Source organism: Girardinichthys multiradiatus, chromosome 18 (genome assembly GCF_021462225.1).
Source record: "Girardinichthys multiradiatus isolate DD_20200921_A chromosome 18, DD_fGirMul_XY1, whole genome shotgun sequence".
NCBI classification, from domain to species: Eukaryota; Metazoa; Chordata; class Actinopteri; order Cyprinodontiformes; family Goodeidae; genus Girardinichthys; species Girardinichthys multiradiatus.
In genome coordinates this window covers 50031728-50055651 of record NC_061810.1, presented here as the reverse complement: position 1 = coordinate 50055651, position 23924 = coordinate 50031728, and the positions used below count along the sequence as shown (strand labels likewise).

The following is a 23924-nucleotide window of genomic DNA, read 5'->3' as shown; positions in this document are numbered from 1 at the left end:
TTCTGAGCAGAATGTGAAACCCGACCAGACGGACCCAGGTGAAACTTTTGAGCTGAAGCTGCAACAAGTTAAGATTTTGGTCAGCTGAGAAAGCAGCTCACCTGGAGCAAATGTGTCGACTCATTAGCAGCCGTGTGTTGAGGTGAGTCAAGCTGTCGGGTTCTGCGAGAACTCGGTGGTGAGGATGTTCCCCCGATCAGCCGGGGGCAGATTGGGTTTCAGCCAACCAGCCTCTTTAATCACCCCTCTCAGAGGCTGACAGTCATCCGGAGCGGGCCTCCTTTCACTTTCCTGGGTGCCTCCATCCCTGAACCAGCCTCCAATCTGTTTGACATCTGCAGCAGGTCCTACCTTGTCATTAGAGACAGACCACTCAGTCGGCCCGTCACGGACACCGATACATTCCACTTTCCCTCGGCCCCCGCAGCCTGTCAGGGGACCGAGGCAGGGCCGGGACCCTGCGTTGAGAACCCCATGGGAGAAAGTAAAACCCACCATCATCACAGTTTGTCTCCTGGGAACTGGAGGGCCCCTTTTGTTCCAGAGAGGAGAGCGAGCTGAGGGTGAAGAGGGTCAGACTGGTTTAACTGGTAACTGAGCTAAAGATGGAGGAGGATGTCAGACCGACACTGTGAGGATTCCTTGCCTCAGAGAGACTCTGGTTCTGTTTTAATGGTGACAGATGATCCAAATTCAGGGAACATTATCTGTGAGATATTATTAAACATCGTAAAAACACAATTTCTATGATGAAACTTTTTACCCTAAAATTTTAATGAAGACTTCAATTCAAGTTTCAACTAATCCAGATAATTTTGCAACTTTTGTTTCATGGGGAAAACAAAAGCATTCCCATCTAGAACTCCTGATCCAGTCCTCAGTTCTTCCTGTTTCCCATCCTCTGACACTGATGTATTGGAAATATTTTCAACTGGTTAAACTTCCAGGAACAGAACAGAAAGTTCCTCAGGCTTTCTGAATGTCTTTCAGAGTTGTTCTTTGGACTCTGGCAGCTTTTCCATCCCTGTAGTCATGGTAAGTACACCATCTTTCAGTTCCATATTAAACCAATCTGGTCTTTACCAAGGTCTGAAATTATTTCAGTCTTACTGTAAGGGTATAGAAGAGGACTCCAGACTGGCATTATTTGTTAAAGATGAAAACAGAAGGGATGTGTTTGAAAAAGTACACATAACCTTTAATGAAGGGAAAGTAGCAGTAAGGTGCTGCTAATTAAAAGCATTGAGTAACTGACCATCATTAGTATCAGCACCTCTACAGAAGCAGAAGTTTTGACTGTTTGATGCTTGTTAACATAAGACCAAGACTAAAAAACATCAGCAGCTGCAGAAGCTGCTGTTGCTTTTGTTAATTCTTAATACAACATTTGAAACTTATGATTGGAACTGTGGATTTGTTTAGTCAGTGAGTAATTTTCTAAACCGCTTCTTCCATAGTGGGTCGTGGGGAAGCTGGTGCCTATCTCCACCAGTCTATGGGCGGGAGGTAGTGCACACACGAACAAGCGTTCACTCATCCTAAGGGCAATAGAGAAACCACTTAACAGGCATGTCTTTGTCTTTGGCCTGTGGGAGGAAGCCGGAGTACCCGGTGAGAACCCACACATGCACAGGGACAACATACGAGCTCCATGATATGATCATTTTTGCCCCTTATGAAAGTTCTATATGAGGTAAAGATGGTAAAGAACCAGAATTATAGACTAAAAAATTAACTAAACCAAAATATTTGGAGCCAAACATCACATTTTTGGGATGTTGTGTTTAGGTCTAGCCTTTATTGCACAAGGACCGGGCTGAAAATTAGAGAAAGAGCTACCAAAGTCCAAAGAACAACTGGAGAACGGTTGACCAAGTCCCCGCTGATAAAGGCTGGATCCAGAGTTCTGGTACAGAGAAGTACCCCACATGTCTGTAGCCTCCTCCCAATAATATCTAAAACTTATGACAAAAACATGTTTTTCACGTGAAATAAATATGGTTTTATTAAGTCACTGATCTAAGCATTGACGGTATTAGTGACTCAGTAGTGATCTGATGGAGATAAATGCAGAACAAATACTGGAAAAAGCTGCTAGCCTATAATCTGATAATGATGCTTCAAAACCTTCAAAAGTTTCCATATTTACAGGCTGCATCTTCATCCTTTAATAAAATAAAACTTCTTGCGGAAACATTTGCAAAGTATCTGTGTAACAAAGCATTTCCTTTTGGTATCGGACTGATGTAATGATCAACTGATGCTGCAGATAAGATGTTAAACAACCAGCTTCACTTTCCAACACAAGAGACCGTCTCTTTGGGTCAACACTGAACAAATTTCATCCTAAAAAACGATTTTATTTGTTCAGTCATATCAAAAACAGCGTCATAAATCATGAGTAAAACAGCAGAAATGATTAGATGTATCCAGACACAGGCAGAGTGTTTAAAGCCTTAGATGCAAGTCACAGATCAAAAACTCATTTCATTGGCTGTCATGGTTAGCATTTGTGGCTCATTATTTCACTAAATGAATACAGATACACCTAATATTAAACTTTTTATATTACACATCTAATGCAAGCAATAAGATCTGAAACTCTGGATCGTTATGAATTATTTTATTAAGTCTTCAAATGTAAACCACTTGTAAACTGTTTTTATCATTTAAAACAACCTTCATAATGATTTTAATTGGTAAGCAATGTTAGTTTATTTCACTTTAAATCATATTTAGCTTGTTATAGATCTGTGTTTGGTAAAAGTGTTTGTTCTGTGCTACTAAATGCTTCTTTGTTAAGATTGCAGCCTGTTTCTATGAATCTGAAAGCATTTATTCCTGCTGTCTGTACGAGGGTTTGGGTTAACCCTCTGACCTCAGAGGCAGTCTCCTTTCTGAACAATTAGATTACATCTAACCAACAAAGACAGCTTCAGCACAACATTTAACATACTTTTTCATTCTGTTAATATTAGTATTTCACAAACAGCGCTGATCTTTAACTCTCCTAGAGTCCTAGAATCTTGTTTCCTGGGCAGGAGTTGGTTTCTGGTACCAACAAGCCAAGACACAATGGCCACCAACCAGAAGATCTAAGGTCCAGTTCTGATGTTCTAACTGGTCTAACTTCAGTTCATTAAACCAGAACATTTTTTCATTCCTGCAACATTTGCCTCATGTCTTCTTCTTCTCTCTGCCCTCATTTTACTGTCTGCCTAATTTCAGAAAATACTGGAAAATAAAGACCCCCGGTGCCGCAAAAAAATATAAAACAAAAAGTCTGATGGGCAAATAAACATTTTGTTTCAATATATCCTAAATTAACCACATGCACATTTAACACTCATCTTTTAATCATTTAACATGTGAACAGTTTTTATAGTATTTTGAGGGTTTTTACCTTCATGAGAAAAAAGGCAGTCAGTCATTTTCTACCGCTGATTCCATAGTGGGTCGCGGGGGAGCTGGTGCCTATCTCCAGCAGTCTATGGGCGAGAGGCAGGGTAGGTGGCTGCACGGTGGCGCAGTTGGTAGCACTGTTGCCTTGCAACAAGAACGTCCTAGGTTTGATTCCCAGCCTGGGGTCTTTCTGCATGGAGTTTGCATGTTCTCCCTGTGCATGCGTGGGTTCTCACCGGGTACTCCAGCTTCCTCCCACAGTCCAAAGACATGCCTGTTAGGTTAATTGGTCAATCTAAATTGCCCTTAGGTGTATGAATGAGTGTGTGCATGGTTGTTTGTGTGTTGCCCTGCGATGGACTGACGACCTGTCCAGGGTGTACCCTGCCTCTCGCCCATAGACTGCTGGAGATAGGCACCAGCTCCCCACGACCCACTATGGAAGAAGCGGTAGAAAATGACTGACTGAGAAAAAAGGCTTTATTGCTCAGAGAAAAAAAACAGATTAAATGTTGTTTCCTAATGAAATCATCAAATTGCTTCTTATTTAGTTTTTCTAGGGATATTACCAGTTAGTAAAGCAAGTTACTGATTTTAATAGCAGCCGTTAACTAAACACACAGCATCTTCATCTCTGGACTGGAACATGGTGGCATCACAAGCTCTTCACTAGAGGGGTTATCTGTCTGACCTGCGTTTCTCAATTAACCCTTTAGAACCTGTTCCTTCTTCAGCACCCTTACTTGTGGAGTTCCTCAGGGACCTATTCTGGGGCCAATATTATTTTCTATTTAAATGTTCCCTTTAGGTTTAATTTTCAGAAAATATTATATACAGGTCCTTCTCAAAATATTAGCATATTGTGATAAAGTTCATTATTTTCCATAATGTCATGATGAAAATTTAACATTCATATATTTTAGATTCATTGCACACTAACTGAAATATTTCAGGTCTTTTATTGTCTTAATACGGATGATTTTGGCATACAGCTCATGAAAACCCAAAATTCCTATCTCACAAAATTAGCATATCATTAAAAGGGTCTCTAAACGAGCTATGAACCTAATCATCTGAATCAACGAGTTAACTCTAAACACCTGCAAAAGATTCCTGAGGCCTTTAAAACTCCCAGCCTGGTTCATCACTCAAAACCCCAATCATGGGTAAGACTGCCGACCTGACTGCTGTCCAGAAGGCCACTATTGACACCCTCAAGCAAGAGGGTAAGACACAGAAAGACATTTCTGAACGAATAGGCTGTTCCCAGAGTGCTGTATCAAGGCACCTCAGTGGGAAGTCTGTGGGAAGGAAAAAGTGTATCAGAAAACGCTGCACAACGAGAAGAGGTGACCGGACCCTGAGGAAGATTGTGGAGAAGGGCCGATTCCAGACCTTGGGGGACCTGCGGAAGCAGTGGACTGAGTCTGGAGTAGAAACATCCAGAGCCACCGTGCACAGGCGTGTGCAGGAAATGGGCTACAGGTGCCGCATTCCCCAGGTCAAGCCACTTTTGAACCAGAAACAGCGGCAGAAGCGCCTGACCTGGGCTACAGAGAAGCAGCACTGGACTGTTGCTCAGTGGTCCAAAGTACTTTTTTCGGATGAAAGCAAATTCTGCATGTCATTCGGAAATCAAGGTGCCAGAGTCTGGAGGAAGACTGGGGAGAAGGAAATGCCAAAATGCCAGAAGTCCAGTGTCAAGTACCCACAGTCAGTGATGGTCTGGGGTGCCGTGTCAGCTGCTGGTGTTGGTCCACTGTGTTTTATCAAGGGCAGGGTCAATGCAGCTAGCTATCAGGAGATGTTGGAGCACTTCATGCTTCCATCTGCTGAAAAGCTTTATGGAGATGAAGATTTCATTTTTCAGCACGACCTGGCACCTGCTCACAGTGCCAAAACCACTGGTAAATGGTTTACTGACCATGGTATCACTGTGCTCAATTGGCCTGCCAACTCTCCTGACCTGAACCCCATAGAGAATCTGTGGGATATTGTGAAGAGAACGTTGAGAGACTCAAGACCCAACACTCTGGATGAGCTAAAGGCCGCTATCGAAGCATCCTGGGCCTCCATAAGACCTCAGCAGTGCCACAGGCTGATTGCCTCCATGCCACGCCGCATTGAAGCAGTCATTTCTGCCAAAGGATTCCCGACCAAGTATTGAGTGCATAACTGTACATGATTATTTGAAGGTTGACGTTTTTTGTATTAAAAACACTTTTCTTTTATTGGTCGGATGAAATATGCTAATTTTGAGAGATAGGAATTTTGGGTTTTCATGAGCTGTATGCCACAATCATTCGTATTAAGACAATAAAAGACCTGAAATATTTCAGTTAGTGTGCAATGAATCTAAAATATATGAATGTTAAATTTTCATCATGACATTATGGAAAATAATGAACTTCATCACAATATGCTAATATTTTGAGAAGGACCTGTAGAAGGGTAACTTCTGCTTTATCAAAACCATTGTTTCAGCACCTCACTAAAGTCAAAGCTTGGATCGCCTCAAATTTCCTCAATTTCAATAATAACAAGACAGAAGTCTGGACCAAGGGGTAATCACAGTGCTTCTCATTCTGACCTGGACAGCCTGGAGCCATTTCTAAAGTCGCATGTTAAAAATCATGACGTTGACCTCATCAACTAACCTCACTTGTGATTTCCATTTCTGTGATGGCAACATTAAGACAGAAAACTCCATCAGGGATTTTAGAACAACATCTACTGCCTTCAGGACCACATCATGTAAAGTGATGTCCATGCATTTTTCCTCAAGATGATGGAGAACCACCTTCCAAAGGCAGGGCCGAGGAAGAGAAGAGTACAGCTGGTGGACTGGCCTGTCCAGAGGGACAATGAATGGTAACAGTACTAATTAGGAAGAACTGCACATAAATAATGTTCATGACACTGCAGGAATGGTTTGATATTTAGAGATGAAATTAAGCTGATGAGACAAAACATGAACTGTTTTGGGTTTAATGCTTCATGAATCTCCGCAGGTTTCTATTCTTTGGTTCCTGTAGATGGTTAACCTTGTTCTCTATCTGCTGGTGGTCATTATGTTTTGGCTCATTGGTTTATGAAGACACAAACTGGCATTACCGCTATTTTCAAGTGGCAGTTTAACAAAGTAAAATAAATAAGCACCTCAACATTAGGACCAATCTCAGGCAGTTTTGTTCAGTTTAAATGTTAAAAACAGATCATAAGTTGGTTTTTATCTGACTACAGGTTTTACATGTAAACATCCCTCTTGGGGGACACAGTTAGGCTGATTAGTGTTACTTTTAATTATTTTATGTTGTTATGAGTGGATGTTATGAGTTGTTCCTGTTAATTTCAACATTCCCGGCTCTCAGGTGTCATATCAAGGTCTCAAGGTCTTTTTGGACCTTTATTTGGCTTCTTTCCACAGTGAGAGTTTACCAATTTCGCCTTGATAAATAAGCAGGATATACTCTACTTTGTTTATTTCAGTCACCAGGAGATATCAATGTTATTTCCCTCATGTCGCAGGTAGGAATACAACAGGTTCAAACTGGAGCATTTCTAGTCCTTTTGATGGGAAACCTTTAGGTTAGCTACGGTTCCTGTCGAGGAACCCACGTGAAGTTCCACCGGCCTCCTGTGTCCTTCCTGATGAAGGCCTGTCCCTGGGGGAAGCTGTGGGTCTTCACGCTGCTGGACGGGCGGAGGGACATGCTGAAAGCCAAATTAGTCGGTTTGTGATGCGACTGCCATGATTCAGGGGGTTGAGATGCTGCTGACTGACTTGTAGGGCTGCAGCCACTAGAGGGTGCCTGATATGTGTTCAGTACAGAGCTGGGAGATGGCCTGGAAGAGAAAAAGTCTTGTTCGGATGGAGTCCAGTATTCTGGATGTGGATACCAGTTGGACGACAAGATTTTAGAGCTTGTCTCCAGTGATTGGACTCCATGGATGGAGCAGGTCTCAGGTCTGTCAGACGGTAGAGGGGAAGATTCAGCACAGCTCCTGCTCAGAGCTTCAGAGGACTCATGATGCTTAGTCAGCACAGTGGCAGTGACGTTTCCTGGAGATCCTGAGCAGATTTCACTTGATGTGGCAGGATAGCCACAATCAGAGGATCTATAGTCCATCTCCCCTGTGGGAGTTTGGCAGTAGCTGTGGACAGAAGACACTGTGGACATGGTGGTTGGTGAGCTGAAAGAGGAGCCAGCAGCCAGCGACGGGGTGATGTCATTGTCACAGACCAGATCTCTAAAGCTGTACTCAGAGGATGACTCACTGGACATGTCGATGGTGTTTCGGTCCTTCAGGCCTAACGTTCGCAGGACCCAAAGATCAAGGTTTGGTTCTGAACAGGCCAACTTATGAGAAGAATCGGAGCAGAACTCAGCAGTCAGGTTTCCGCAGACTCTCTTGGTGATCTGTTTGGAGAACGGATGACTGGAGATCTTGGATGGTTCATGATCAAAGTTCATCAGGTTTCTCTTCAGCTTCCTCCTGCTGTCTGCAGTTAGTTTCTGTGATGGAGGATAAATGAGCGACAGATTTAGACTAAGATGGAGTAGCGGCTCATTCTGCTTTTAACCCATAATGTGTTGTTATTCGTGGATCCAGACAGTAAGAAATGTCTGAGGGTGAATGAAGCAGGTCCAGGAAATCAGACATATTTTATCAACCAATACAAATAAAATATGTTTATTAGATGTTTACCTTTATCCTTCCAGGGTCCATATCTCATTATTGACATTTTTCTAGAGATTCAGTGGAAGGGAATCTCCAAGATTTCTACACGAATGTTAAAGTACTTCTTGTTCTACACGTTCTTCCTAGATAGACATGCAATCTATTACCAAGTTTAGGGGACATGCAGTTTTGCTGTGTCGCCTATTTGGAGGTTAGTTCTAGGATGACAAGTGAAAATTGGATGTGTTACGTAGCAGTTTCTTATGTCCTCATAATGATATACATGTTAAAATTCAAAATCCATGAATAAAGTGGGAAAAAGGTGAAAACTGTAAAGATGAGAGACATTCTGTGGTTTGCCAGGTCCTTCTGACAAACATCTGTTCATCCTACTGTCACAGACCAGAAGGTTCACTGAGGTCCTAAAATTTGCTCTGACAAGGTCTGGCACAGCCACACAAAAAAGATGATCTATCTTGATCATCCAGAGGAAGTAAAAGTGGTAACAAAGGTTCCTGAACCTAGAGAAACTCACCATCCATAACAGCGAGATCTTCTCTACGAGGCCACTGGAGGGACCTGCTGAGGCAATGCCTCCTGTCCCCTGGTGCTCACACAAGGTGATCTCTAGGAAGCAGGTCACTCCACTGCTTTCCAATTCAAAGTCACAGCCTGTCTTGTCTTCCAGATGAATACACCTTTCTCCATCCCTCAGTGTTTCCTTTTAGCACAAGGTTCTGAGGGCTCCTCTGGGTCTCCATCAGGTGGGCTGGATATTACACTGAAAACACTTAATGTAGTGTATCATGCCATGTTGTGTGGATTTGCTGTTAACCAATATGGTGCTCTGAATTATCAACCAGAATTTAAATGCAGGTGCAAATCCTCAATGCCAGTGCTTCCCAGTGGAGACACCCCAGGATCCTGCAGGTCCTGCATGCTTTAAATGTTTTCCTGCTATAACAAACCTGGTTTTAATTGGTGGTTAATTAAAAGTCTTTATCTAAACTTGGTGGTATTCTAGGAGGTAATTAAATTATTCAGTAAACATCTAAAACCTGCTGGAAGATGGGCAACATCGATTAGGATTGGGAAAACGCTTCCCTATTCCCTGCCTAAATGCATTACTCGTGTCATAGAAAGCAGTTACTTTCCAGCCATTTAGCACAGGTGTGAACAGAACCTGTGTTCCCTTAAAATGTTGCAGATTCACTAACTTGAGTGGAGAAAAAGTCCAGAAGATGAGAGCATCCAAAACTATCCAAACTTTGTATATGTACAACCGTCACAGATGTGTTTGATTTTCCTTACAGTGGCCGTTTTCCCTTAATCCAAGATTGGATCGCAGGTCCATGAGGGAAACCCTGACATCAATGGAACCTATGAAGGTAGCTCATGTGAGCTGCTAGTATCTAGGACCTCTTTATGCCATCATCCATCACTTACCATCATAGGCGAGGGTCAGATCGTAGAGGGAACAGTAAATTGAGAGCTTTGGTTTTGATATTAGCTCATTCTTCAAAAGGACAGATAACAGCTAAAACACACATTACCGCAGATGAGGCACCAGTCAGTCAACACATCTCCTGCTCCATCCTGCCATCACTCAGGACAGACAAAGATCAAAAACTGCCTTTTTACAGTTATGAACTTTGACCTCCAACTTAGCTGATTCTCAACTTAACTCTCAGCAACCAACCACTCTAGTATAGAAGATGTGAATAGAACCTCATCATCTACAAAAAGCAAATATGAGACCCTGGGGTTCCCCAACCATTAAATCTCCTGTCCACCCAGATATCCTTTCCATGAACACCACCCACAGAATTAATAACTAGGAGGTATCCGAGGTGGAAACCAATCGGTACTGAAAACAAGCATGGCTGTGTGCCGAGAACAGAAACACGGCTCTTGCTTTGGGAATACGTGGACCATAGAGCCATTAAAAGCGACCTATGTACCCCAAAGTCCTGCAGAACTTAGCACAACATGCCTCAGGAGACATGGTAACCATCCTTCTCCAGATCTGCAAAACACATCTGGACATCCAAACCTCCATAATTCTCTCAACATATTTCATGTTTTCCCTCGATACCCGATTTGATATGGAAGTTCAGTCCACTCCGGCTGCTGGTTTTGATGGTGCACCCACCTTAGCTTTTTCCTGCAGGTTCCTCACAAAAGAGGAACTGAGGAATCCTCTGAGTTTATTGTTCTCTTCCTGCAGCCTGGCCAGCTCCTCCTCCCTCTGTAGCAGAGTGTCCTGCAGCTGGAAGCAAGTAAAACAACATGAGGGGCAAGAACTAAAAACTGCTTCAGATCCAGGTTCAGATCCTACATGATCTGCAAACACAGAGTTCATTTAATGATGAACGAAGCAGACGATTTCAGATCTGCTTTCTGGTTTAACTGGAGGTATTCAGGCTCTGGGTAAAAAGGCAGGTGTTGTTACCTGTTTGTTCCTCTGGAGGTGAGGTGAGAGCTGCTGTGTCCACATCAGACCAGCAGGGGGAGTAAAAACACACTTTGATTCTGACAGAAGGACACAGGAAATGACGTGATCATCAAAAACATAGCCGTGGTTGCTCATAAAATTGGAAAAATATAGATTAACATCATTCACAAACAAATACATGGTCAAACAAAACCTTTAGTCTGCAGGTTTTAATAGTATGGCCATGTGGGTTTGACTGAACTACAAAATTTCACATTTCCTGAAAAATTTATTAAAACGTTTAAAATTTTATTCCAATAGTTATAATCAATCTGACAGAGAGAGGTATCCCAATCCTTGTGGTTTTTAGTATAACAATGACCATCAGTGGGCTCTAGATGGACAAACTGTCTACTTTTAAGGCTAGGCTTAAAACTTTCCTTTTTGATAAAGCTTATAGTTAGAGTGGCTTAGTTTATCCTGATCTATCTCTGTAGTTATGCTGCTATAGGCTTAGGCTGCTGGAGGACATAATGACCACTTTCACCCTCTTCGCTACATTCTCATACTACTCTCCAATTCTCCATTATTTGCTGTTATTTCATCTTTTAACTTTGTTCTCTCTTTTCTCTTCCTAGAAGCTACACCTGGCCTGACTCTGTGTCTACCTGTGACACCTTTCTGGAGAGGGGCATCGTCCGAGCTTCTGCTGGCAACAACTTAATGCTCACCTTCTACAGATGATCCACATAGCCCTGTCTTTCAGTGTTTAACCCTTTCTCTCTCCTAGACATGCCGATTGACTGAGCTTCTACTGTGACTAACTCTATGTTCTCTCTTTCAGACTCTAACCTTGAAAACTGGCTCAGAGTTTATCTGTTCTTTCTTTCTAGATGAAACGACTAAAGGAGCTACATCCATTAACATTTACTTTTCCTTCCCATAGAAAGTTCTCCTGGATCAGTGCTTCTTTGTTCTCTTTGTGTCTCTGCTCTGTTCTCTCAAACCCCCAGTCGGTCGTGGCAGAGGGCTGCTCATACTGAGCCTGGTTCTGGTTCTGCTGGAAGTTTCTTCCTGTTAAAAGGGAGTTTTTCCTCTCCACTGTCGCTACATGCATGCTCAGTATGAGGGATTGCTGCAAAGTCAACACCAGTGACTGTCCACTGTCTCTACATGCTTATCCAGGAGGAGTGAATGCTGCAAGTCACTGACTGGATGCAATCTGCTGGGTTTCCTTAGATAGAAAAACTTTTTATCCAATTTGAATAAATAACTGAATCTGACTGAACTGTTCAATGGTTACGATTAATTGGAATGTATGAACCTGACTGTTGTGAAGGGCCTTGAGACGACATGTGTTGTGAATTGGCGCTATATAAATAAAACTGAATTGAATTGAATTATCATCTTCTTTTTCAGTAAATTTGACATTTCACTATAACCTATAACCCTAACCTTAGAACATTTAGTGACCAATAGTTGTGATTTTCATTACTTTTCTTCCAAAGGAAGATACATTTGCCATATATTATATGTAAAAACACTTTATTAAGGCTCAACTGATGCATTTTGAGGACTTTAATAGCAGATCTGGACTTCTCAGCAGCAACCTCTTGTGGTCAGAAGAGGGACTACAACTAGGAGAATCCAGGTTGGATCAGAACTCCAAAGTAAATTAAAGCATGAATCTTAATCTCATCTTTCCAGACCTTTACTTTTTACTTGGAAGTGAATCAAACAGATTGGTGATGTGGAACAACTCTGCTGCTGGTGCAGAGAATCCCCCTGTGCTGAATGTGACATTTATTTTTGCCATGAGGAGCATACACCAGTCAGCGGAGTAAAAACCTGGTTACACTAGACTGTAACTGGCCGAATTACAGATGGGTCAGTGGTTCAGGTCCAGAACACTAAATATTCAAAGTTCGTCTGGTCTGACTCACCCCACACAGGCGACAGCATGTTTCTGGGTTCATTGAGGTCACAGAGGTCCGTGGGGTCATGTTCCCACAGAGAGGCCAGTGTTTCCATGGAAACACCAATAATGTCTGTAAATAACCAGAAGTGTATTTTATTACAGCAAATTTAAATGCGTTTTATTTTTTTGGTGTTTCTGTAATGAGGTTGTTGACTTCTGGTTTTTATTCTGAGCCTGTACTTCCTGTCTAGCGCAGTTGTATAGCAGGTAGCTTGTAAGTTGTATACTGAGCCAAAGTCCCTGCCAAAGACTTTTGGCCATGAGGTGATGATGAAAAGAAGAGTTAGAGAAGAGATCCCTGCAAAGAGCCAGGGAGCTTAAATATCAGAGGGAAGCGGTGCAAACTTCTTCTATATGAGGACATTCTGGATTTACGTAGATAAACTAAAGGACATTTTCTAATAGGTCAATAGTTCAGTCCCCCATGCTTTCTAAGCAGAGGCTATAGGGTCACTTGAAGGGACAAGAGAAACACTACCCTCTACAGGCAGAAAGCTAAATTACAAGAACACTGACCTCTACAGGTAGACATAGGAACTACATAACCTGACTTCTACAGGTGAGAAGGGTATAACTGCAGGGTGTAAGTGGGAGGTCCAACAGTGTGAGCGTGTTGTTTGCACAAATGTTGATTCGTTCATTGATTTGCCCTGTTTAATACTTACTTTTTTCGCTCCATCTTTTTCAGTCTGGCTCCCTAAGGGATGGGTTAAATGCAGAGGATAATCTCTCCATTGTGAGATCAATAAAGTCTAAATTATTATTATTAATTATTATTTTAAGATCATTGTGCACAGGTTGGTCATAATGTGGGGCGCTGCTTTGCATTTATCGACAGTTGGCGTGGCTCTGTGACAATGACTGCAGCTCTGCTTTCTTTACATTTAAGAAAAGCGCCTGTTGAATTGTTTTTTTTTTTTTCACTTTCACTGATTTTGACCCAGTCAAAAGACTTTGTTTCGATTTGTGGGACACTGGGACAGAAATGAAAAATGCGGCATGTACAGCCTTTAGGCGCATTTCCAAGCAGATGCGTCTGTTTCTCTGCTATACGTGCCGCAGAAAGGAGATGGCATCACATCAGCGAATTTCTAGATAACCATTAAGGTTATGGATACTGACATCATGAACAATGCAGCAAATTTCACCTCTTTTACATCTGTCTATGTAGGCTTGTAGGCTTTTTGTACTTAGCTTGTGTGTATTTATATATATAAATACACTGCTTTTCCCAGTTCTTCTAAAATGATCATTTCAATCTGTAACACTACTGAAATTCCTCCGCTGATATTGTTTTAAAATTTTCTTCTTTTTTACATGATTATTCAATAATTTTTCTATTATTTATCCTCAATGACATAACGTTACTATAGATGCTCCTTCTACCTGCGCAGCCGCTAAAATTAATCTTTCTCTATGGCGATGATAAAGTTTATCTTCTAATAATTGTATGATTGCTAAGGAAGTTTGCGTTCGTTTATTTTAGTGGATCAGCCAAACAGCTCTCTCTATTGTCGCCACCTCCTCTGCTTAATACACTATTCTTTGTGAATATGGCCCCCGGAGTTTATTATGAAAGGTTATTATAAAAAAGATCTGTACCATCTGGCAGGGCATTTTTCGCTTTTATATTTGTATATGATTATATTCTTCTTTGGTTTTATTGTTGTATTGCATTTGTATAACGAGAGTATAATCTAAATAGCAAGATATCCAAAATACAGATTAAAATATTGCAGTCATATTTTGCTGCACGACACTGAACATGAGCAGTGATGACGTCACATGAGCGATATTACAGAATGGATGCAAACGCATCAATTCTGCCAGCGAAGTCGTTATTGCCATTTCACATGACGTCGTTCTGTACGTGTTCATAATTCAAGATCGACATAATTACTTTCACATCTGTTTTATAAAATGAATTCAATGGCGAGCTGATGTGTTTCTGTTTGCACATGCATAAATGTGCTAGTGCTACGTCTTTTCCACTTGACTTCATTCACTCATCACTTCCTGATATGTACGCAAGGGAACGTAGAACAACGGCCACACAGCTGCTCCAGTTCTTATTGCTACAGATACAGAGAACTACAGGAACACTGACCTCTACAGGTAGAAAGAAGAACTACAGGAACACTGACCTCTACAGGTAGAGAGAGGAACTACAGGAACACTGACCTCTACAGGAACTACTGGAACACTGACCTCTACAGGTAGAAAGAAGAACTACAGGAACACTGACCTCTACAGGTAGAGAGAGGAACTACAGGAAAACTGACCTCTACAGGTAGAGAGAGGAACTACAGGAACACTGACCTCTACAGGAACTACTGGAACACTGACCTCTACAGGTAGAAAGAAGAACTACAGGAACACTGACCTCTACAGGTAGAGAGAGGAACTACAGGAAAACTGACCTCTACAGGTAGAGAGAGGAACTACAGGAACACTGACCTCTAGAGGTAGAAAAAGGAACTACAGGAACACTGACCTCTACAGGTAGAAAGAGGAACTACAGGAACACTGACCTCTACAGGAACTACTGGAACACTGACCTCTACAGATAGAGAGAGGAACTACAGGAACACTGACCTCTACAGGTAGAGAGAGGAACTACAGGAACACTGACCTCTACAGGTAGAAAGAGGAACTACAGGAACAATGACCTCTACAGGTAGAGAGAGGAACTACAGGAACACTGACCTCTACAGGAACTACAGGAACACTGACCTCTACAGGTAGAAAGAGGAACTACAGGAACACTGACCTCTACAGGTAGAGAGAGGAACTACAGGAACACTGACCTCTACAGGTAGAGAGAACTACAGGAACACTGACCTCTACAGGTAGAGAGAACTACAGGAACACTGACCTCTACAGGTAGAAAGAGGAACTACAGGAACACTGACCTCTACAGGTAGAAAAACGAACTACAGGAACACTGACCTCTACAGGTAGAGAGAACTACAGGAACACTTACCACTACAGGTAGAGAGAACTACAGGAACACTGACCTCTACAGGTAGAGAGACGAACTACAGGAACACTGACCTCTACAGGTAGAGAGAACAACAGGTACACTTACCTCTACAGTTAGAGAGAACTACAGGAACACTGACCTCTACAGGTAGAAAGAGGAACTACAAGAACACTGACCTCTACAGGTAGAGAGAGGAACTACAGGAACACTGACCTCTACAGGTAGAGAGAGGAACAACAGGAACACTGAACTCTACAGGTAGAGAGAACTACAGGAACACTGACCTCTACAGGTAGCGAGAGGAACTACAGGAACACTGACCTCTACAGGTAGAGAGAGGAACTACAGGAACACTGACCTCTACAGGAACTACAGGAACACTGACCTCTACAGGTAGAGAGAACTACAGGAACACTGACTTCTACAGGAAGAAAGAGGAACTACAAGAACACTGACCTCTACAGGTAGAGAGAGGAACTACAGGAACACTGACCTCTACAGGTAGAGAGAGGAACTACAGGAACACTGACCTCTACAGGAACTACAGGAACACTGACCTCTACAGGTAGAGAGAACTACAGGAACACTGACCTCTACAGGAAGAAAGAGGAACTACAAGAACACTGACCTCTACAGGTAGAGAGAGGAACTACAGGAACACTGACCTCTACAGGTAGAGGAAGAAACTACAGGAACACTGACCATTACAGGTAGAGGGAGGAACTACAGGAACACTGACCTCTACAGGTAGAAAGAGGAACTACAGGAACACTGACCTCTACAGGTAGAGAGAGGAACTACAGGAACACTGACCTCTACAGGTAGAGGGAGGAACTACAGGAACACTGACCTCTACAGGTAGAGAGAGGAACAACAGGAACACTGACCTCTACAGGTAGAGGGAGGAACTACAGGAACACTGACCTCTACAGGTAGAAAGAGGAACTACAGGAACACTGACCTCTACAGATAGAGGGAGGAACTACAGGAACACTGACCATTACAGGTAGAGGGAGGAACTACAGGAACACTGACCTCTACACGTAGAAAGAGGAACTACAGGAACACTGACCTCTACAGGTAGAGAGAACTACAGGAACAGTGACCTCTACAGATAGAGGGAGGAACTACAGGAACACTGACCATTACAGGTAGAGGGAGGAACTACAGGAACACTGACCTCTACACGTAGAAAGAGGAACTACAGGAACACTGACCTCTACAGGTAGAGGGAGGAACTACAGGAACACTGACCTCTACAGGTAGAGAGAGCAACTACTGGAACACTGACCTCTACAGGTAGAGAGAGGAACAACAGGAACACTGACCTCTACAGGTAGAGGGAGGAACTACAGGAACACTGACCTCTACAGGTAGAAAGAGGAACTACAGGAACACTGACCTCTACAGATAGAGGGAGGAACTACAGGAACACTGACCATTACAGGTAGAGGGAGGAACTACAGGAACACTGACCTCTACACGTAGAAAGAGGAACTACAGGAACACTGACCTCTACAGGTAGAGAGAACTACAGGAACACTGACCTCTACAGATAGAGGGAGGAACTACAGGAACACTGACCATTACAGGTAGAGGGAGGAACTACAGGAACACTGACCTCTACACGTAGAAAGAGGAACTACAGGAACACTGACCTCTACAGGTAGAGAGAGCAACTACTGGAACACTGACCTCTACAGGTAGAGAGAGGAACTACAGGAACACTGACCTCTACAGGTAGAGGGAGGAACTACAGGAACACTGACCTTTACAGGTAGAGAGAGAAACTTCTGGAACACTGACCTCTACAGGTAGAGAGAGGAACAACAGGAACACTGACCTCAACAAGTAGAGGGAGGAACTACAGGAACACTGACCTTTACAGGTAGAGAGAGAAACTTCTGGAACACTGACCTCTACAGGTAGAGAGAGGAACAACAGGAACACTGACCTCAACAAGTAGAGGAACAACAGGAACTCTGACCTCAACAAGTAGAGGGAGGAACTACAGGAACACTGACCTCTACAGGTAGCGAGAGGAACTACAGGAACAGTGACCTCTACAGGTAGAGAGAGGAACTACTGGAACACTGACCTCTACAGGTAGGGAGAGGAACTACAGGAAAACTGACCTGTACAGATAGAGAGAGGAACTACAGGAACACTGACCTCTACAGATAGAGAGAGGAACTACAGGAACACTGACCTCTACAGGTAGCGAGTGGAACTTCTGGAACACTGACATCTACAGATAGAGAGAGAGAGAAACTACAGGAACACTGACCTCTACAGGTAGCGAGAGGAACTACTGGAACACTGACCTCTACAGGTAGAGAGAGAGAGAAACTACAGGAACACTGACCTCTACAGATAGAGAGAGGAACTACAGGAACACTGACCTCTACAGGTAGCGAGAGGAACTACTGGAACACTGACCTCTACAGGTAAAGAGAACTACAGGAACACTGACCTCTACAGGTAGCAAGAGGAACTACAGGAACACTGACCTCTACAGGCAGAGAGAGAGAGAAACTACAGGAACACTGACCTCTACAGGTAGAGAGAGGAACTACAGGAACACTGACCTCTACAGGTAAAGAGAACTACAGGAACACTGACCTCTACAGGTAGCGAGAGGAACTTCTGGAACACTGACCTCTACAGGTAGAGAGAGGAACTACTGGAATACTGACCTCTACAGGTAGAGAGAGGAACTACAGGAACACTGACCTCTACAGGTAGCGAGAGGAAATACTGGAACACTGACCTCTACAGTTAGAGAATGAGAGAAACTACTGGAACACTGACCTCTACAGGTAGAGAGAGAAACTTCTGGAACACTGACCTCTTCAGGTAGAGAGAGGAACTACAGGAACACTGACCTCTACAGGTAGAAAGAGGAACTACAGGAACACTGACCTCTACAGGTAGCGAGAGGAAATACTGGAACACTGACCTCTACAGTTAGAGAGAGAGAGAAACTACTGGAACACTGACCTCTACAGGTAGAGAGAGGAACTACAGGAACACTGACCTCTACAGGTAGAGAGAGGAACTACAGGAACACTGACCTCTACAGGTAGAGGGAGGAACTACAGGAACACTGACCTTTACAGGTAGAGAGAGAAACTTCTGGAACACTGACCTCTACAGGTAGAGAGAGGAACTACAGGAACACTGACCTCTACAGGTAGAGAGAGAAACTTCTGGAACACTGACCTCTACAGGTTAAAGAGAGGAACTACAGGAACACTGACCTCTACAGGTAGAGAGAGGAACTTGACCTCTACAGGTAGAGGGAAGAACTACAGGAACACTGACCTTTACAGGTAGAGAGAGAAACTTCTGGAACACTAACCTCTACAGGTAGAGAGAGGAACTACAGGAACACTGACCTCTACAGGTAGAAAGAGGAACTACAGGAACACTGACCTCTACAGGTAGCGAGAGGAACTACAGGAACACTGACCTCTACAGGTAGCAAGAGGAACTACAGGAACACTGACCTCTACAGGTAGAGAGAGGAACAACAGGAATACTGACCTCTACAGGAACTACAGGAACAGTGACCTCTACAGGTAGAGAGAGGAACTACTGGAACACTGACCTCTACAGGTAGAGGGAGGAACTACTGGAACACTAAACTCTACAGGTAGAGAGAGGAACTACAGGAACACTGACCTCTACAGGTAAAGAGAACTACAGGAACACTGACCTCTACAGGTAGTGAGAGGAACTACTGGAACACTAAACTCTACAGGTAGAGAGAGGAACTACAGGAACACTGACCTCTACAGGAACTACAGGAACACTGACCTCTACAGGTAAAGAGAACTACAGGAACACTGACCTCTACAGGTAGTGAGAGGAACTACTGGAACACTGACCTCTACAGGTAGAGAGAGGAGCTACAGGAACACTGACCTCTACAGGAACTACTGGAACACTGACCTCTACAGGTAGAGAGAAGAACTACAGGAACACTGACCTCTACAGGTAGAGGGAAGAACTACAGGAACACTGACCTCAACAAGTAGAGGGAGGAACTACAGGAACACTGACCTCTACAGGTAGCGAGAGGAACTACTGGAACACTGACCTCTACAGGTAGAGAGAAGAACTACAGGAACACTGACCTCTACAGGTAGAGGGAAGAACTACAGGAACACTGACCTCTACAGGTAGCGAGAGGAACTACTGGAACACTGACCTCTACAGGTAGAGAGAGAGAGAAACTACAGGAACACTGACCTCTACAGATAGAGAGAGGAACTACAGGAACACTGACCTCTACAGGTAGCGAGAGGAACTACTGGAACACTGACCTCTACAGGTAGAGAGAGAGAGGAACTACTGGAACACTGACCTCTACAGGTAGAGGGAGGAACTACTGGAACACTGAACTCTACAGGTAGAGAGAGGAACTACAGGAACACTGACCGCTACAGGAACTACAGGAACAGTGACCTCTACAGGTAGAGGGAGGAACTACTGGAACACTGACCTCTACTGGTAGAGGGAGGAACTACTGGAACACTAAACTCTACAGGTAGAGAGAGGAACTACAGGAACACTGACCTCTACAGGAACTACAGGAACACTGACCTCTACAGGTAGAGAGAAGAACTACAGGAACACTGACCTCTACAGGTAGAGGGAAGAACTACAGGAACACTGACCTCAACAAGTAGAGGGAGGAACTACAGGAACACTGACCTCTACAGGTAGCGAGAGGAACTACTGGAACACTGACCTCTACAGGTAGAAAGAGAGAGAAACTACAGGAACACTGACCTCTACAGATAGAGAGAGGAACTACAGGAACACTGACCTCTACAGGTAGCGAGAGGAACTACTGGAACACTGACCTCTACAGGTAGAGAGAGAGAGAAACTACAGGAACACTGACCTCTACAGATAGAGAGAGGAACTACAGGAACACTGACCTCTACAGGTAGCGAGTGGAACTTCTGGAACACTGACATCTACAGATAGAGAGAGAGAGAAACTACAGGAACACTGACCTCTACAGATAGAGAGAGGAACTACTGGAACACTGACCTCTACAGGTAGAGAGAGAGAGAAACTACAGGAACACTGACCTCTACAGATAGAGAGAGGAACTACAGGAACACTGACCTCTACAGGTAGCGAGTGGAACTTCTGGAACACTGACCTCTACAGATAGAGAGAGGAACTACAGGAACACTGACCTCTACAGGTAGCGAGAGGAACTACTGGAACACTGACCTCTACAGGTAGAGAGAGGAACTACAGGAACACTGACCTCTACAGGTAGCGAGAGGAACTACTGGAACACTGACCTCTACAGGTAGAGAGAGAGAGAAACTACAGGAACACTGACCTCTACAGATAGAGAGAGGAACTACAGGAACACTGACCTCTACAGGTAGCGAGTGGAACTTCTGGAACACTGACCTCTACAGATAGAGAGAGGAACTACAGAGGTCATGTCCTCTAGAGAGGTGGATCAAATATAATGTTAGTTGCAACGTAAAGGAAAGAACTTAATTAATTTACTGTGTGAAGAAGGTGGCCGGGCGAAGGCAGTATAATGTTCCACTGGTCAGCTTCAGACAGAGCCATTCAGAGCTTTGTGATGCAGACCACCTACAAGACATGTTACATTCTACATAGAAGCATGGATACATAACCACATTTCCTGCAGTCCAGGCTAAAATGTATCTAACATGTTTTGTATAACCAAAGATCTATCCCAAATGTTTAAAAGGAAGTATAATAGGTCACCTTTAAGTCAGGTTTAACTGGATGATTATTGGTCATCGCAGGGGAAGTCTTTCATTGTGAAAGAAATTCTCAAGTCATGAGTTTGAATCTGTCGTCTGTTGTCGTGTGACAGACCCCTCGACTGACTTAAAGTTCCCACAACCAAACGACAAACATCTCTGTCTGATATTTTCTGGGAGAATCGTGCAGTTTGGCTCCTGCCAATGATCTTTAATCCCTGTCCTCTTCTGCGCAGCCATCAGTGCTTCTACCACTGTCTCCTTCTCCTCCTCCTCCTCCTCTTCTTCTTTTCATTCTAACAATAAGCTCATTAGCATCAACTACTTGCTGCCCATGTATTCATGGCCTGATTTCTCAGCTGCCATCCTGCACTGTGACCGGAGTTATTGTCATACCACGCTTACTTACTGCGACATGATCAAGACCTGCATGGTTTCTGAAATCATACTGTGTGTGCTGGGTTTAATGTAGTTTTAACAGGAGGGGATGTTTTTGGCTTTCCATAATTCTAATGTGATACAAGCTAAATGGTTTTATATTCAATGTGAATCTACAGTGAGCAAGACACCTCCAGTTCTAAAGATTTTACTGCATTTAAAGGGATTTTTCACAGCATCAGCTGCACAATAATGTCAGTTTATCAACCAGCCATGAAAATAGGACTAGACTAACAAACGATCATCTGTAACTTTAAACCACGCTAGAAATGTTTGCACAAAATAAGCAGTCAGGAAGGTCTCATATAAATGCTGGGTTTTCTGCATCTAAGTTGGAAGAAATTAAAGAAACTGAATGTTTTTTTTTTTTCTTTTCAGCTCAGAGAATTAAATAGTTCAATCTAAACAAGAGAAGACAAATGAAGACAATCGGCAAACACTGGGTGCACGACCCCAGACTTTAAATCCACTTTCTGAAACCCATAAGAGTCTAGAACCTGAATTCATCATTAACTTTTCAGCTGATTTCTATTGGATGCGGTTCGGTTGAACTGCCAGTCTGCTTGCGTGGCAGAGCAGAGCATTCCTCACATTTTACTGAACGCTTGATAAATCAAAGTTTATGGAATCTCCCGTTCTTCCATCAACAGGTGAAATAAAAAGAGCTGAACGCCCAGCCTCTCATTCTGTCAAGAATAAACCAGACAAACAGAAACCGTCTGCAGCCGCATTTACCGCCGTTAGATTCAGTGTGAACTCACCGGACGCTCAAACGTTCCTGCGTCTCCTCCGCGCTGTGCGTAAAGCGCACCGGGCTCTCCAGGACCAGCAGTCACCGTGAAGTGAAGCGAGGGAGGGAAACCTCCGTGCAACTGCTCCAGGTCCAGGTCCAGGGTCTGGTTCTGGTCCTGAAACTACAGGACAGGAGTAAACTTTGGCTGAATCGGTCAGAGGGTGAATTTCCTGCACCGATGAGGGCAAAGCTGCAGAGATTCCCTCCAACACAAAGCAACAGGTGTTTGCGTGACTGCATGCAGTAGTGCACGTACCGGTTAGTCCAATCAGCGTGCAGCACGAGCTGCTGCCTTAGTTCGAGCTGTCAGATGAAAAGGTGGGTTGAGTCAGACTCACCTGAGGACAGGTACTGCTCCTCCTCCTGATGCCCCCTTCAGGTCTCCGCAGGATGTTGAAGACGTTTCATTCACAGAGCGAAGCTGTGATAAAACAGGTGGTTCACGGGCGCGGTTCACGGCGTATGTACCCCGCCTCCCGGCCCGCAGACGGCTGGAGACAGGCACCAGCTCCCCTGTGACCCTCTAAGAAAGAACCGGGTATAGAAAATGGATGGATACTTTTATTATTGTACTGCATTTCAGACTTTAAACTTTTATATCATAATTTCTCCGCTGAGCTCAATCTGTATTCTGTAAAAGTGTAAGAGAACCAGTTAGGCGAAATAATCTGTGATTTAGAAAGATTCATGGGTAGAACAAATAAGATTTGGTAAAACAAAGAGAACAACTTCTGTTTTGCATCTATAATACAGCCTCCGGCACTCTGTTGGCATGCAGCTTACACCAGATGGTTGCGACAGCCGTACTAATCCACAAAAACAAAAAAAACTCAGAGCGAATTAGTACCTAAATGAAGTTTTGTGTAATGAAGTTGAATGATGAACTGAATAAGTATAGAAAACTTTAAAAAATTATGTGCAAAAAGGCAAAGAAAGTCAAGGGACCAGCAGAGCTCTGTCAGTATTTAGAAATCCTTCCTGCTGCTCTGTACAAATCAGAATCAGCTGGTTTAATATTAACTGATGGCCTATATAAAGTTTCTAATTCTTGGTAAAATCCAAGAAATCATCACAAAAAAGTCTTAATGTGGCAAAACACAGCTGCATTTCTAAACATCTGAATGTTTCAGTGACCTCCACTAGAATCATAATCAGGAAGTGGGGAGAACATCATTTCAACATAATCCAGCGATGGACAGATGCTCCTGTAGGACTTCTGACTCCAGAAGATCTGGATAAGCCCGTGAAATACTGGGAGAGCAAATTCTGGTCAGATGAGGCCAAAGCTCTTTAGATGTTATTGTTTTCACCATATTTTAAAAGAATGGCACATCAACCCAAAAGCACCATCCAAATGAGGAGTTTGCAGGTAGGCACGTCATGGTGTGGGCCACCTTCAGCACATGGAAGGAAGGATGAATGGAGAAATATTCTGGTACATT

At 43.4% G+C, this 23924-nt stretch overlaps 1 protein-coding gene across 2 annotated transcripts; it reads right to left on the bottom strand.

Annotated features, from left to right (window-relative positions):
• Positions 1–6867: 6867 nt before the first annotated feature.
• gmnc (geminin coiled-coil domain containing) lies at positions 6868–22736 on the bottom strand. Of its 2 annotated transcripts, XM_047392241.1 has the most exons (5): positions 22451–22736; positions 12463–12567; positions 10538–10617; positions 10238–10354; positions 6868–7919 (listed from the first exon to the last, which is right to left on the bottom strand). In XM_047392241.1, the coding sequence occupies exons 2-5, from the start codon at positions 12548–12550 to the stop codon at positions 6996–6998; spliced, it is 1209 nt and encodes a 402-aa protein (XP_047248197.1). In that variant the 5' UTR covers positions 12551–12567; positions 22451–22736; the 3' UTR covers positions 6868–6995. The 2 variants fall into 2 exon arrangements, with proteins under 2 accessions (XP_047248197.1, XP_047248198.1); XM_047392242.1 differs by lacking the exon at positions 22451–22736 and having other exon boundaries at positions 12463–14611.
• Between the last annotated feature and the right edge of the window lie 1188 nt (positions 22737–23924).